This window comes from Notolepis coatsorum (genome assembly GCF_963971535.1).
Source record: "Notolepis coatsorum genome assembly, chromosome: 11".
Taxonomy (NCBI): Eukaryota; Metazoa; Chordata; class Actinopteri; order Aulopiformes; family Paralepididae; genus Notolepis; species Notolepis coatsorum.
Window position 1 is genome coordinate 23,889,654 of NC_140175.1, and position 16,592 is coordinate 23,906,245.

At 41.9% G+C, this 16,592-nt stretch overlaps 1 protein-coding gene across 2 annotated transcripts in view; it reads left to right on the forward strand.

Moving 5' to 3' along the window:
- Positions 1-16,592, forward strand: part of myo5b (myosin VB) — a 134,199-nt gene that overhangs the window by 94,710 nt on the left and 22,897 nt on the right. For both annotated transcript variants that reach the window (XM_084324581.1, XM_084324582.1), the window contains exons 17-26: positions 127-213; positions 2,585-2,696; positions 4,983-5,194; positions 5,492-5,648; positions 6,354-6,593; positions 7,081-7,317; positions 10,189-10,282; positions 14,626-14,771; positions 15,420-15,539; positions 15,677-15,811. In XM_084324581.1, coding sequence (XP_084180707.1) covers positions 127-213; positions 2,585-2,696; positions 4,983-5,194; positions 5,492-5,648; positions 6,354-6,593; positions 7,081-7,317; positions 10,189-10,282; positions 14,626-14,771; positions 15,420-15,539; positions 15,677-15,811 — 1,540 coding nt within the window. The remainder of the gene's footprint in view (positions 1-126; positions 214-2,584; positions 2,697-4,982; positions 5,195-5,491; positions 5,649-6,353; positions 6,594-7,080; positions 7,318-10,188; positions 10,283-14,625; positions 14,772-15,419; positions 15,540-15,676; positions 15,812-16,592) is intronic.

Here is a 16,592-nt window from a genome sequence, read left to right on the forward strand (position 1 = left end):
TCTATACTGAAGAATATCAGGTTGGGGGGATCGTCTTCTAGACTGTACCTCGGTCTGTCTCTTTTCCCTAACCTGCCGTTCATTTTGGAGGAGCGCGCTCTTGAACCTGTGTGTTCTGTGCCTCAGGTTCGACTCCAGGCGAGCCGTGCAACAGCTGAGAGCATGTGGGGTTCTGGAGACCATCCGCATCAGCGCCGCGGGGTATCCATCAAGGTGAGTCAGTCTTATTGTATTACTGTATATTTTTGGCTGTATAGTTTATATTTAAGATTTTTAAATGTATATACATGCCAGAATGTATATCCCGGACCGTATTTTATTCTATTTTATTCTTCTATTTAATATTATTATATTCTTATTCTGGGCGGCCGGGTAGCGCAGCTGACTAAGTGTCTGTCTACCACCGCAGAGACACTGGTATCGAATCCGGCTGTCAGCGGTGCCTCCGGCATTCATACTGACACAATTGGCAGTGTCAGCGGGTGGGAAGCCGGTGGGTGGTATCCTGGTCATTGTAACTCCTACAGGTCGGTCAGGGCGCCTGCACAGCAAGGGAAGGAACTGGTGAAGGTAGTGTGACCCTCCCACGCGTTACACTTCACCAATGAGAGTCCGCGCTGTCGGGTGAAAAGAGGCTGCTGGCTGTCTCCTATGTATCGGAGGGAGCATCTGATAGACTTCAGGGCTCCCTAGACCAACCAGTGGGGGGCACATGCGCGCAACGACCAGGAAGGGGAGGGGGGAATTGGCATAACGACTAAATTGGGATGGGAGAAAAATACAGAAAAATAGGAGGAGAAAAAGTGGATAAACTGTAGTGACCATGCGTTTTATGTTGTTTTCTTTCACCTGCCACTCGGGTCGTACTCAAATCCGTAGAGATCGAATCAAAACACGTTTCTAATATCTCCTGCACAAACCTCTGTTTTAACTGTCTAGGATATGCAGATTGAGGTGATACCACAGATATATACGATTTGGAATGTGCTTGTCATAAGACATAAGTGAGTCATAAGTGAAATCCAGCGTACGGCACTTATTTTCTGCTCTGGGCACAAACAGGGAGTGATATTCTTCCTTTTTGTCAGTTTTTTTATTGCTTTCTCATCCGCCGTAGCTCTCTTCCTGGTCTTAGCGGGTGAAATGTAATTCCACCTCTTCCAGAGTTATGCCTCCCAGAGGCTTCGCAGAAGAACAGAAAGTGGCCACTGAGCATGAGAAGGCTAAGACAATCTGAGTCAGTGCGGTTCTCAAAGAGAGCACTGTGAAAAGGAATGGATTTTACACTTCAATCCGTTAACTTTCAAATTATTAGGGACTATAAAATAACAGCTGAGTTGTGAGGCATTTAATATAGGATGTAAATGTAGTTTACAGAAGAATTAAAGGTCAATACTTAATCCAAACATAATAAACAAAAGGGCTGCCCCACCACTGAACACCAAAAAAAATATTTAAAGTATATATATATTTTGTAATTCTCAAATTGAGAATTTTATTTACCTGTGTGACATGCTTGTAAAGATCGTAGTAAAACAGAACTGTGTAACTGATGATGGGTTAAAGGTAGAATCTGTAATGTCGTCAAATAGCAACAACATGGTACTGCGCTTTTTGTTTTTGTCAGGTTTGTGGATTGGATTTCAGTGGTTATAGGGGAGGGGTTGCTATATCTCTATTGATGAGCTTTGTATGTATATATGCTCTATAACGCTGCTGATTCTGAGGATTAAGTCAAAACTTGTGTTTTTGAAGGGATCAACAGAAAGCCGAGTCTCGACAAAGACTGGTGGGGTGAAAACACAAGCTGAAATACAGTATACAATTGCCCTTTTTGCTCAAATCTCATCCAGTTGAGATGCTCTTCTGTGGTTTTCTGTGAAAGCTCGACAAATGCTCAGTGCTGCCACCACTGGTTGCTAATTAAACACTTTACTATCACTGTTAACCTGTCAGGTCAAGGTGCCGATCTCTTGGCGACCAGTGGTGGCAGCACAGAGTGTTCATCAACTGGAGGATTTGAAAGTAGGCTTTGGAGAGAAAAGGGTCATTTGTGTTTCAGCAGCGGCTTGTGTTTTCACCCACCAGCCTTTGTCGAGACTGAGCTTTCTGTTGATCCCTTCAAAAACAAATAATTAGTTAGGACAAGTTTTGACTTAGAGCTTTGTATAAACAGTATTATAAGTTACTAAACTCCAACCCACACGTCAGACCAAAACAAAAAAGTTAAAGTAACTTAAACAAATAACAATACCAAGTGGGGATCTTTTACCTAGAGGTCGCTGTTTGACCGCATTACATTATTATTTAAGAGGATTAACATGTTTCATAGTACATACTCAAAATATAGATGGTCAAACAAATTTTGGATATAGGTTTTTAATGTATTGCACTGTAATGCGTTTTTGAATTTCCCTCAGCAGATGTTCAAATCCTCCCGCTCCTCAATACCACCGACCTCTTTCACATCCGTCCAGTCTACATAAAAACAATACATTACAGAGGAGCAAGCAACTCCTTTTAGGGGGAAAATACAGGAATTATCTTTTGAGTTTGACAACATCCGGTACCGTACTGTGTCCAGGTGGACCTACCCAGACTTCTTCAGCAGGTACCGGGTCCTGATGAAGAAGTCGGACATGACCAGAGGAGACAAGAAGCTGGTGTGTAGGAACCTCCTGGAGATCCTGATCAAGGTGAGAGACTTCTTCCTTTCACAGCTGTGCTTCTGTATTGAAGCAGGCCTGTGTTTATGATGAAACACTAGATACTTGTGCCCTAATGATGAGGGTAAACGCTCAATGAAGGAACCCAGTCCCCTTGCCACACATCTATGCTACTCAGTTTATTCGGGGGACTGAGAAGAGGGAAGAGAGGAGGAGTAAAATCCCCCAATGTGACGGGAGAGGAAGTGATGGCAGCAAACAGAGGAATATTTTTTTTGTTTTGTTTGTTTCCCTGCAGTTCTTCCTCTTGTGTTTTCGGTAGGCAGTGTGATTCTTTATCAGCAGTCCTCCCAACTCCACACGACGAGGACAAAATTATATTTTATATTATTTAATATTTATATGTTATATTATAATTTGGGTCTTTGACTTGAAAAAGTAAAAAAAAAAACACTTTGATATATTAGAACTATGTGGCTTTACATGACAGGACATGATGACCAGCATTACAGATTTTACTACAGTCAGACCCCTTTGCTTTTGTCATGAAAAGAGTGGGGGTTGCTAATGTTTTGTATAATGTTTTGTTATGTTCCGCGTTCCCTTTGGCCTGGCTCTAACGAGATTCTGATAGCGGTTGTTTGGCCTGGCTCTAACGAGATTCTGATAGCGGTTGTTTGGCCTGGCTCTAACTAGATTCAGGCAGTGTTCATTTGGCCTGTCTAACTAGATTCAGGCAGCATTTGTTTGGCCTGTCTAACTAGATTCAGGCAGCGTCCCTTTAGCCTTTCACCAAAGAAGATGAAAGTCTGGTGAGTTCTGTTGTCTGTCCAGCCTTTATTTCTCATTTAATTTAATTTAATTTAAACTCGAAAGGCAACTGAGTCTTCCCTCATTTACGTTGAGTGTACAAGACCGGGAGGATGCTACCCTCTCTGCGTGCCCTCCTGTCTCCCTGTCTCCGGCTGTCTCATAGTGATGACCGGAGTGTTGGACGTCCCGTGATGATGACCGTGATTTTTTTGGACCTTATGGTGTTCTTGTTTTGTTCTTGACTTATTGTGATGTTTCTTCTTGACTTGTTTAAAGAAGACGTGTACGGCCCATGGGGACATTAACGTGTGTTGTCGGGCCTTACAAATAAATTTGATTTGGAGATCAAGGTTTTAAACTCAAGCTCAAGGAAGAGAGCATCTCGAGCTTTAAGGACTGTTGGACTTCATTCCATAGCAAAATACAGATTTACCCTGTTCTGAGTAAACCTCGGAGGACCTTAAGGACCAGCCCCAACATCTTGAGGACATTAAGGACCAGCTCTAACAGCTTGAGGACCTTAAGGACCAGCTCCAACAGCTTGAGGACCTTAAGGACCAGCCCCAACAGCTTGAGGACCTTAAGGACCAGCTCCAACAGCTTGAGGACCTTAAGGACCAGCCCCAACATCTTGAGGACATTAAGGACCAGCTCCAACAGCTTGAGGACCTTAAGGACCAGCTCCAACAGCTTGAGGACCTTAAGGACCAGCTCCAACAGCTTGAGGACCTTAAGGACCACAGCTCCAACAGCTTGAGGAGCTTAAGGACCAGCTCCAACAGCTTGAGGACCTTAAGGACCAGCCCCAACAGCTTGAGGACCTTAATTAAGGACCAGCCCCAACAGCTTGAGGACCTTAAGGACCAGCCCCAACAGCTTGAGGACCTTAAGGACCAGCCCCAACAGCTTGAGGACCTTAATTAAGGACCAGCTCCAACAGCTTGAGGACCTTAAGGACCACAGCTCCAACAGCTTGAGGACCTTAAGGACCAGCTCCAACAGCTTGAGGACCTTAAGGACCAGCTCCAACAACTTGAGGACCTTAAGGACCAGCCCCAACAGCTTGAGGACCTTAAGGACCAGCTCCAACAGCTTGAGGACCTTAAGGACCAGCCCCAACAGCTTGAGGACCTTAAGGACCAGCCCCAACAGCTTGAGGACCTTAAGGACCAGCCCCAACAGCTTGAGTGAAATATTAGCAAAATCACTCACTCAGGTTTAGGTTTAGATGTGTTGCTCAGATTGAGACACAAGGTAAATTAGTACCATAGCTCAAATTCCAGCATGCTGGACTGTCGCCCTACAGTGCACACCTTACCTGTACGGGAGGTTGTGCTTGTTAGGCTAAACTCCATACCCTCCCAGCAGACGTCCTCTTGGCAACTCTGCCTACTGTAGTAAAAATAGTCGGACGTTGTGTGTAACACCTATAAACATATTTTTTTATTCAAATTCAACTGAGTAATACAATTGTTTTATTTGTATATTTCTCACTTACATCAGGACCCAGACAAGTTCCAGTTTGGTAAGACTAAGATATATTTCCGAGCGGGTCAAGTGGCCTACTTGGAGAAGCTGCGGGCCGATAAGTTCCGCGCCGCCTGCATTAAGATCCAGAAGACCGTGCGAGGCTGGCTGCAGAGGGTGCGCTACCGCAAGATCCACAAGTCTGCCGTCACCCTGCAGAGATATGGCCGTGGATATCTGGCTCGCAGGTTAGGATGAGAAACCACAACGGGTTAAGACTGGCACAGTGCTTTTCAAACAGGAGGGCCCACATGGTGAAAATAATATAGTATTACTTGTACAGTATATTCTGCCTTTGACCTGGATGAGAATGTTAGGCTACTCATCCCTCGTCCTGTGACTCGTATGCCCCACCTGCTGGGGACCTATGTTTGAAAACCACTGCAAAAAGCACACCGTAATGTTTTTTAATATTCATCCACTGCAGTGGTGAGTTGAGAATAAACTGTCTTTCTACATCTGGTCTGTCTTTCTCTTTGTCTCAGGTATGTGGAGTATCTGCGTCTAAACCGCGCCACCGTTATCTGTCAGAAACAGTATCGCATGAAGAGAGACAGACAGGCCTATCTGAGAGTGAGACAGGCTGTGATCACCATCCAGGCCTACACCAAGGGCATGTACACACGCAGGATCTACCAGGAGGTACAACATTACTGTGTGTGTGTGTGTGTGTGTGTGTGTGTGTGTGTGTGTGTGTGTGTGTGTGTGTGTGTGTGTGTGTGTGTGTGTGTGTGTGTGTGTGTGTGTGTGTGTGTGTGTGTGTGTGTGTGTGTGTGTGTGTGTGTGTGTGTGTGTGTGTGTGTGTGTGTGTGTGTGTGTGTGTGTGTGTGTGTGTGTGTGTCTCTCTCTCTCTATCTGTCTCACTCACTTTCTCTCACTCCCTGTTTCTCTGTCTCTTGCTCTCTCTGTCTCTCTCTGTTTCTCTCTCTTGTTCTTTTCTCTCTCACTCTCGTTGTCTCTCTTTCTCTCTCTCGCTCTGTGTCTCTCTGTCTCTCTCTAATGCATGTTATTTTTTCATATTTCTCCCAGCTACTTCGCCTCTTGTTTACTCTGTCACTTTCTGTTTTTATTTACTTTCCCACACTCCTCCATCACTGCTTATTCTACCAGTCACTAACGAGGATCTAATGTTCCACGAGGACAGAGCGGTGTCTCTGTTTCATGCTATGTTGTGTGGTGTTTACGTCATTGGACTAGCGAATTGGAGACAGAGTGTCTCAGATTTTAACTTGGAATGTGATCAGCTGAATAGAAGTAGAGACCTCCCTCAATGGTCCCGTCTGGCTCCTACATTCCCCTCTCTCTCTCGCTCTTTCTCTCTCTCTCTCTCTCTCTCCTCTGTTTCAGTTCCTCCTGCACCACAAGGCCATGGTCATCCAGAAGGCGGTGCGCGGCTGGATCCAGAGGAAGAGGTTCAGGCGAGCGCGCAACGCCGCCATCACCATACAGTGTGCCTACAGGTGCATGCGCGCCAAGCGGCAATTCAAGCAGCTCAAGATCGAGGCGCGCTCCGCCGAGCACCTGAAGAAGCTCAACACCGGCATGGAGAACAAGATTGTTCAGCTACAGAGGAAGATGGATGACCAGGTATAGTGGAGCGCAGCACTTTTTACATATCGTCACCTTCTTAAAATAATGGCTTAAGTCATCGCTTCATGATGCTTCATGATTTTTTGGAGAAAAAAACTTTACAGATGTGTTCCATAGACTCACAGGAATTGTGTAAAGTTGTCCAAATAGTGAAAGGAATAGCAAGACATGTCCCCTTTAATACATTTTTAATGAATAAATATATTTGGTTCAGTTTATTACCTTTTTCTCAAAACTTGAAAATAATGACATAAGCCATTATTTTAAGGAGGTGGCCATATGATGTGTAACAGCTGATCTAAAATACACAAGTTACAAACGAATATTACTGAGCGACAACACTCTCCTTAAATTTGAGGAGTCTCGACATTTAGCAAAAATCGAAGGGATTATTCCTAGGATGAAATTTTTTTTTACGTTATTGTGATGTTGTAATATTCTAGTCAGTGTTTCAGAGCTCTTTTTGTGTCCATTCCACCTTAAGAGTAAAGAATATAAGAACCAGAATGAGCAGCTGTCGGTCGCCAACAACAGCCTGGGCACTGAGGTCGGCAAGCTGCAGAAGGAGCTGCACCAGGTGCGCATTCGCCAAGGTGACGGCAACCAACTGACCTCCCTACAAGAGGAGCTGGAGAAGCTGAGGGCGGAGCTCCAGGAGACACACGCCCACAGGAAGAGACAGGAGGATGAGCACGGCGTTGAGAAGCTAGGACTGGAGCAGGTGAGCTGTCAATCACTGAGGAGGAAAGTGGGGGCTTGTTTGATTCATAAGGCTGTCTTTCAGAATCAAGGCCTTGCACCGAATGTTTGTGTAGTTCTTTTTCTGTGCAGTGGTAGAGTAGGTAAAACACTGGGAAAACATATTAATGTTCCACTGTGACTTACAACACATCCAGTAATAAGACATCAAATTGTTACTTTTTTGTTGATATATTTCTCATCAACACATAGTAACCAAAGTTTGGCACATAGCAACGGTTGTTTCTTCCAACATGGAGGAAACATGGACATTCTGTGAGAGGCCTCTATTGTATAAAGAGTGTACAATGGAAACATGTCGGCAACAACTTACTTACTACCTTACTAGAAATCCTGATATCTCAAAGTTATTTTGATGGCGTTCTTAATAAGTGTCCACTAGTCACATCCCAGAACCATCCAGCATAGTAACAAGAGCCTATATCTTTTCCATTTTTAGATTAGACTAACATGAATAGTTATTATACAGCACAAGTACAGTATAACAAAAAGAGGTTTAGTATCCAACCATAATGCAAATAGTAAAGTGTAATATACAATGTACAGGTGATTAAACTGGGTATACAATTTACAAATTAGTACTACTTGGTGTAGTGCTGATCAGATGTATGTACAGAATTGTAATATTAATATGTACAGTGATACAGGTATAAAGAGAGTATGGTAATAGTCATACTGGCCAGCGGCGTAACTAGTAAGAGTAGGTAAGGGATATGTACAGATATAAATATAGTATCTATCTAGTATCTACAGATATGTAAAAGGATTTTGTGCAGGTATGTACAGACAGATGGATATATATATATATTAGGGATGCTCGATATTGGCTTTTTTACCTATACCGATATTGTCCAACTCTTAATTTCCGATACCGATATCAACCGATATCACATTTTAATGCAGATATCGGCCGATAATATCGGTAGGCCGATAATATCGGTAGGCCGATAATATCGGACATCATTTCTATAGAAATGTAAAAAAATAAAAAAAAAAAAAATAATTGAAAACCGATACCGATATTTTCCGATATCACATTTTAATGCCGATATCGGCCGATAATATCGGTAGGCCGATAATATCGGACATCCCTAATATATATATATACACGGTTTTCACAAGTAATTTATCAAATGTAAATGCTGTGTAAAGTACTCAACCATGTAACGTTTATTTCGAGCCATTTTAGCATGTAAAAAAACAACAACAACAACAACACACAAATCAAATTACAAGTTGGCCAAAAAGGTTAGGGCTGAAACTACAAGCTTGTAAATGCCCTAACCTATAGTGCATCATCCTAAATGTATCGTTGATCTTCGTTATCAACAAAAACAATTTGATTCAAAACACATGGTTAACCATCCACGGGAATGAACATTGATCTTTGGATACATACATACATGCATATAAACAGTAGTGAGGTGCCAGGGAGCTGCAGAAGACACTGTTAGCAGGGCTTTTAGTGAATGTACAGCACAACTTAGCCTAGATTGATTGGCAAGGGATCTCATTTCATCAACCCATCTCATCATGGATGTACAGTACTGCGTTCCCACGCACACCTGGGGATATTATCATGATTTATGATTTTATTAGGATTTATTACTCTTCCTGGGGTCAAACACATAACATATTATAAACATGACAATAGATGAGACATTTACAGACCAAACAACCAAGTGGTGTTAAAATCAGAAAGTTACAACATTCTTTCTCTCAAACATATGACTATACACACCATATTCTTAATCATATGTAATCATACACCGTACAATATTATATTACATATTACAGTGTATATTAATATGCACTAAATTCACAAGCAGTGAGAAACCATAAACATACATACATATACTACAGTATTTTACTCTGATTCATAGGCACTGGATATACATACTGTACAACTCTTACCAGATATTTGTATAGGCAATTGATATTCCTATCACTAATATTAAATATTAAATAAAATGAAAACAAAAGTAACTATAGGTACATAAAACATGCATACATGTTTAGTATTTTTGCTAATCAACTGACATCCAGGAGCGTCATTCTTATTTTATTTAATTTCCTCTATTTAGCCTTTTATTTTACCAGGAAAGTTCCATTGAGATTCACAATCTCTTTTCCAAGGGAGACCTGGTCAAACATGGCAGCAGTGGTTACGCCACAACACATAAAACAGACAATGCAGTGGAAATGCAAAGTAGGAAATACAAAGTGGTACAAATAAATTGCTTACAGTAAAAATGTCTCGTATATCAAAATGACGTAACGCTATACCACAAGTCAGTCGAGATTGGAAACGGGAAACATCTTGCATAAGATCTGCCAATGATTTGTTTGAACTGAGTTAAAGGAACAAAGTGATCAAGGTGGAGCTTTGACTGAAGATTGTTCCAGGACCAGGGTGCAAAATGCCTTTTCACCAAAGACAGACTTTTAAGACCTAATGGGAACTGAATGTAGACTGGATACAGGGTTTTCCTGTGTCTCTATGATATTTGATACGTCTTTGGCCTCAACTATGATACTCCGAACTGAACCTGCAGCACAATGCAGGGGGTTGTTCAGTGCTCTACAGCAAACCCAGCCTGAAATCACGAGGGTAGATGCACACACACACACACACACACACACACACACACACACACACACACACACACACACCACACACAACTATCTGTTTGACTCAATTAACAATATAAACAATAAGCGCTTTGTTTTTCAAGGGTCTTAAAAAAAATAACAAGTGAAATATAGAAACTGTGCTGCTTGTCCCTGAACTCCCTCCACTAGTACAAAACCCTTTTGCTTCATCTCGCTGTAGAGAGTGGAGGAGCTGGAGAAGGAGAACTCCATGCTGAAACATGACAAGGAGGAGACGAACCTGAGGATTCTCAACCAGTCCAAGAGCACTGAAGGTGAGCGCCTCTCGTGCCAAATTGATGTGTAGATGTGTGCCAGTTAACTACACGTGCAAGTGGGTCTTATTCCTTTGCCTCGAGGCGAAGGATGGTTTCCTCGCCCACACAAGGGCGGTTTCTGTCTGAATATAGGACAAGAAACAGGTAGAAACTGCATCAGATTTCGTAGCGGCAACATGATACTGTTATTTTTTTTTACCTTGGTCTGTGAAGCTGGCCATTATTTGCCAAGCAGCATGTAAAACCTACTAGGTTTGATGATCCAGTCTAATATATGGAAGCAAATGAGTGCCAGAAGTATTTGAATTTAATCAGACACCGCATTTATAGCATTGAAAATAATAACTTTGAAAACATGTATCTGAATTTTTTCAGACACCGCATTTTTGTATCTGAATTATTTCAGACACCGCATTTATAGTTTCAGACACCGAATTTATAGCATTGCAAATAAATACTTTGAAAATCATGTATCTGAATTTCTTTGCTCCGAATTTACCTATGCGAAATAAAAATGCAGTGTTAATAAAACAATTCGAATGCATAATAAAATTAAATTCGACGCCAAAAAAAAAATTCGATGCATAATTGCGGTGTATATAATTCGATGTCAAAAATTCTATGCATAATTGCGGTGTATGGAATTCGATGTAAAAAACCAAACATCCGGGTAACCAGCTGCAGAACCACAGAACCACCACAGCAGCAGCAGGCTGAGGCCCCTCGCTTCCATTGGCTGATTTGGGTCACGTGATTTGGGTCACGTGACCGTCCCACCCAATGGCTGAATTGGAGTATTGCACTGCGGGCATTGGCTGATGCACTGCGGGATTGATTGATTGATTGATTGATTGAAAACTTTATTAACAGATTGCAGAATGGGTACACGTGACCGCCACAGGCCCTGATTGATTGATTGAAAACATTATTAACAGATTGTAGAATGGGTACAGTGACCGATTGATTGATTGATTGATTGAAAACTTTATTAACAGATTGCAGAATGGGTACAGTGACGTCACAGGCCCGGATTGATTGATTGATTGATTGATTGATTGAAAACTTTATTAACAGATTGCAGAATGGGTACAGTGACGTCACAGGCCCGGATTGATTGATTGATTGATTGAAAACTTTATTAACAGATTGCAGAATGGGTATAGAGGTGTGATCGGTGTGATAGGTGTGAGAGGTGTGATAGGTGTGAGAGGTGTGATAGGTGTGATAGGTGGGATAGGTGGGATCGGTGTGAGAGGTGTGAGAGGTGTGATAGGTGTGATCGGTGTGATAGGTGTGATAGGTGGGATCGGTATGATAGGTGTGATAGGTGTGAGAGGTGTGAGAGGTGGGATCGGTGTGCTATGTGGGATCGGTGTGATAGGTGTGAGAGGTGTGATAGGTGTGATCGGACACCTCTCACACCGATCCCACCTATCACACCTATCACACCTATCACACCGATCCCACCTATCACACCTATCACACCTCTCACACCTATCACAGCTCTCACACCTATCACACCTCTCACACCGATCCCACCTCTCACACCTATCCCACCTATCACACCTCTCACACCTATCACACCTCTCACACCTATCACACCTATCACACCTATCACACCGATCCCACCTATCACACCTATCCCACCTCTCACACCTATCACACCTATCACACCTCTATACCCATTCTGCAATCTGTTAATAAAGTTTTCAATCAATCAATCAATCAATCAATCCGGGCCTGTGACGTCACTGTACCCATTCTGCAATCTGTTAATAAAGTTTTCAATCAATCAATCAATCAATCCGGGCCTGTGACGTCACTGTACCCATTCTGCAATCTGTTAATAAAGTTTTCAATCAATCAATCAATCAATCAATCGGTCACTGTACCCATTCTACAATCTGTTAATAAAGTTTTCAATCAATCAGGGCCTGTGGCGGTCACGTGTACCCATTCTGCAATCTGTTAATAAAGTTTTCAATCAATCAATCAATCAATCAATCAATCCCGCAGTGCATCAGCCAATGCCCGCAGTGCAATACTACAATTCAGCCATTGGGTGGGACGGTCACGTGACCCAAATCACGTGACCCAAATCAGCCAATGGAAGCGAGGGGCCTCAGCCTGCTGCTGCTGTGGTGATTCTGTGGTTCTGCAGCTGGATACCCGGATGTTGGTTTTTTACATCGAATTCCATACACCGCAATTATGCATCGAATTTTTGACATCGAATTATATACACCGCAATTATGCATCGAAATTTTTTTTTTGGCGTTGAATTGAATTTTATTATGCATTCGAATTGTTTTATTAACACTGCATTTTTATTTCGCATAGGTAAATTCGGAGCAAAGAAATTCAGATACATGATTTTCAAAGTATTTATTTGCAATGCTATAAATTCGGTGTCTGAAACTATAAATGCGGTGTCTGAAATAATTCATACTAATATACCTGTACACTATACACATAGTTTAAAGGAACACATCAACATTAGAGGAAATGTGCTTTACCGCCTTCTCCAGAGTTGCAAGCTAGCCTAGCTTAGCACAATGAATGGAAGCGGATACAGGCCAGCTAGCTTAGCTCTTGGCCAAAATGCTAGGCTAGTGGTCCGTATCCGCTTTCATTAATTTGTGCTAAACTAGGTTAGCTTGCAACCGAACGCACAGAGAGGAAATTGATATCGGTCTTCTTGTCCGACTCTGGAGAAGACTGTAAGCGCATTTCCCATAATGTTGACGTGTTCCTTTAAACATTCTGACTGGAGGAGGATAGTGTGTTGGGAGTTCATTATAGTTTCATCTTAAGTGTTTTTGCACAAGCCTTTTAGGAAAGGGACCCTAGAAACTAGAAACAACAACAAACCCAATAGAGTCTTGTACATGACCCTCCTGCCAATTTGTATTCATTCACTCCGTGGGGATGGTTACCCCTTATCTGTTTAGCCCCTCGTTATCTTTATTTACATCCATAATTATCTCTTGAGTACCTTTTGTTGTTGTCTGTGGCCATGTGCGTTATCTCAAAGAAAAGCATTTCATCACATCACAGTTTAAAAGTCATGCGTTTATGTAATGTGTATGACCCTTGTCTGCCGGACTTTCACTACTCTCTCTCTCTCTATTTTGAACCAGTGGGAGAGAGGGGTTATTGCTCTTAAATGTGCTGTATGGGGTATTTTTTTGTTTGTTAAAATAAGTGGTCTACATGTTAAAATAATAGCTCTACACTGTGTCTGGTCAGTAACATGGGTCTCTGTCCCTCAGATTTTCTCGTATCCAGTTCCCACTTTATCCAATCAGGAAACTCCACACTGCAAAAATGGTCTCACAAAAATAAGAAATATAAACTAGTCCTTGAAACAAGTAAAATAATCTACCAGTGCAGTAAGCAAATTTGGCTTGGCAAGATTTCTTGAAATAAGTAAAATATCTAGGGTTCTCTCTCCTGATTGGATACAGTGGGATACTGGCCAAACACGCTATATCAGTGATGGCTGTTGGAATGTAGAGATATTTAATCTAATAAAAAAAACACCACTTAGTTACAGCACCTTTTAAATTTGGGTGGTCTTGTAATGCCCCAAGGAAGAACAGTAGCAATTTATGGACTGCTTATTTTATAATGATACATTCTCTTATACTGCAAGAGCAGCATGTTCTCCCAGTTGAACCATATTGGAACTAGGAGATTTACACCAGGGAATCGTCCTAATGTATAGTGCTTACAGGTGCAATTTAGCTGCCGTGATCCCCCTTAATTTCTCTCATAACTCCTCACGATAGAATGTTTGACATGAGGCCTATTAGGAACCAACCAAAAGGAACTACGAGAGCCCTTTACAGCACATAAATATGATGTATACATCTCTAGTGTATTTTAGTATTAAATACTAGCCACTGTTGGCTTAACCATGTGGAAGAGATGGACAGCATATGTAAGAGATAGGAATGAGATAGAGATAAGAGATAGGAATGATTCTTACATGTTCAGTTCTGCCTGATGTCAATGTCTTACTTTGAATCAAGTTTCAAGTTTCTTTATTAGTTGTCATACAGAAGTACAGAATACTTTTATACAAAATGCTTCTTTCTGTTACGCTGCAGAGACTGTGCTAGACAAAAGGATAAGTATAAAATAAAATAAGTATAGCAAGTATAAAATAGAAGTCACGTACGTAGACACAAGTGTTCAGTATGTACATATGTTACTTTACTTTCCATGTCTAAGTAAAATAGTGAACATTTCCTATGTCATAGACTCACAGACATCAAGGACTCTGTGCCCAAAGAGCTTGATAGTGTGTGATAAGTGACTGGTCCTTTGTGTTTCAGACCATGAGAGCAGTGTGACCCAGAAACAGGGCCGTATGCAGGCAGAGCTGGACGAAGAGAGGCAGCGCTACCAAAACCTTCTCAAGGAGTTCTCCCGGCTCGAGCAGAGATATGACAACCTACAGGAAGAGATGTCCCTAGCCAAGGTAACCAACCAACCTGACAAGTGCTACTAGATAATCTAAGGCTCTAATCTCTAGCCAAGGTAACCAACCAGCCTGGCCACTGCTACTATATAATCTAAGGCTCTAATCTCTAGCCAAGGTAACCAACCAGCCTGATCACTGCTACTATATAATCTAAAACTCTAATCTCTAGCCAAGGTAACCAACCAGCCTGGCCACTGCTACTATATAATCTTAAGGCTCTAATCTCTAGCCAAGCTAACCAACCAGCCTGATCACTGCTACTATATAATCTAAAACTCTAATCTCTAGCCAAGGTAACCAACCATCCTGATCAGTGCTACAATATAAACTACTGTACGGCTCTAATCCGGATAACCAAGAGGCTTGATCAATTAAATAGATTATTCATTGTCATCTATGGTTCTAATCCTGGTTTGTGCGTCTATACTGGAAGTAGGCCTATATTTATGCATGATTTCCCTCACAAAAAGGAGTGTTATAGAATATCATCTCTAGTTCTGATCTCGTCTTTTTTTGTGTGTATAAATCAGCCTATAGAAAATGTTAGTGCTATGCCCATTTTGATTAGTAAAGTACCTAGAGGAGGAGGAGGAATATTCTGAGGACACGTGTAGTGATGCCCTGTTGTTGCCCATGATGCTGCAGTTCCAGCCTGGCCACCGGAGGAACCCGTCCAACCAGAGCAGCCAGGAGTCGGACTCCACCTACCCCTCCATCTCTACCTCGGAGGTGGGGGACACAGAGGACGCCCTTCAGCTGGTGGATGTGAGCAACCTCCTTTTCCCCCCTTCCCCTCAACACCTGGTGGAGTACCTGTTAAACACGAATGATGTGTCTCACCACTGTCTGACGGTGGCTGGTACTTTGCATACAGTCTCACACATTCCCGTTCCTCTCTGCAGGAGATGGGAGTGGAGAAGGCTGCGATGGACATCAGTCTGTTCATGAAATTGCAAAAGCGAGTTAGAGAGCTGGAGCTGGAGAGGAAGAGACTGCAAACCAATCTGGATAAGATGGAGGAGCTTGCCAAGCACAAGGTGAGCGTTTTGTGCAGCCAAATTAATATTAGCTGGGTACGGTGATGTGCTTTATTGGCTCAATAGGCTCCTCTGACACAAATCTGCAAGTCAAATCAAATACAATCCACTCAGATCTCAAGGATTTTTTTTTACACGACATGGTATACACTATACACAGTACATCATCTGAAAGCTTGATCTGTTTTTCTGTAATAAACATTATGTTTTCAAATTTTGAAAGTTTAGATTGTATAAGGGCTCAGAACATGATGTAAGTATATGATAGTCATTCCCATGCTCAATCATGTCTTATAACTTGTTGCAGCAATTCTTGGGTTGATACCATTTGTTACACAGATTTGATGCAGAATATAACCATTTTTGACCACTCGAGAATTGATAAACATCAAAAAGCCCTCAAATAACCCCTTAGAAAGATGCATGCTGTGATTTGGTATCAAAAACGCATTTAGGCGATTGGATGGCAATCAATCCCCCCATATTGTCAGTATACATAGGACAGCCGACATCCTCTGAATGTCTTAGGACTTTTAGTTTGATCCTTTATTTAACCAGGAAATCCCTTGAGATTAAAATCTCTTTTTTGATGGAGACCTGGCCAAGATGGCACACCATTACAAAGTTAAATGATAAAATGGAGCATGTTAAAAACAGATGAGGGTTGAGACTGAGAGGTCCCTGCGCTAGAAAGCCAAAAGAAAAGTCCACATGTTGAGAGATCAATACAAAGACAGTTGTTTTTAATATATCTGCAATTAAACAATGTGTTCAAATGCAA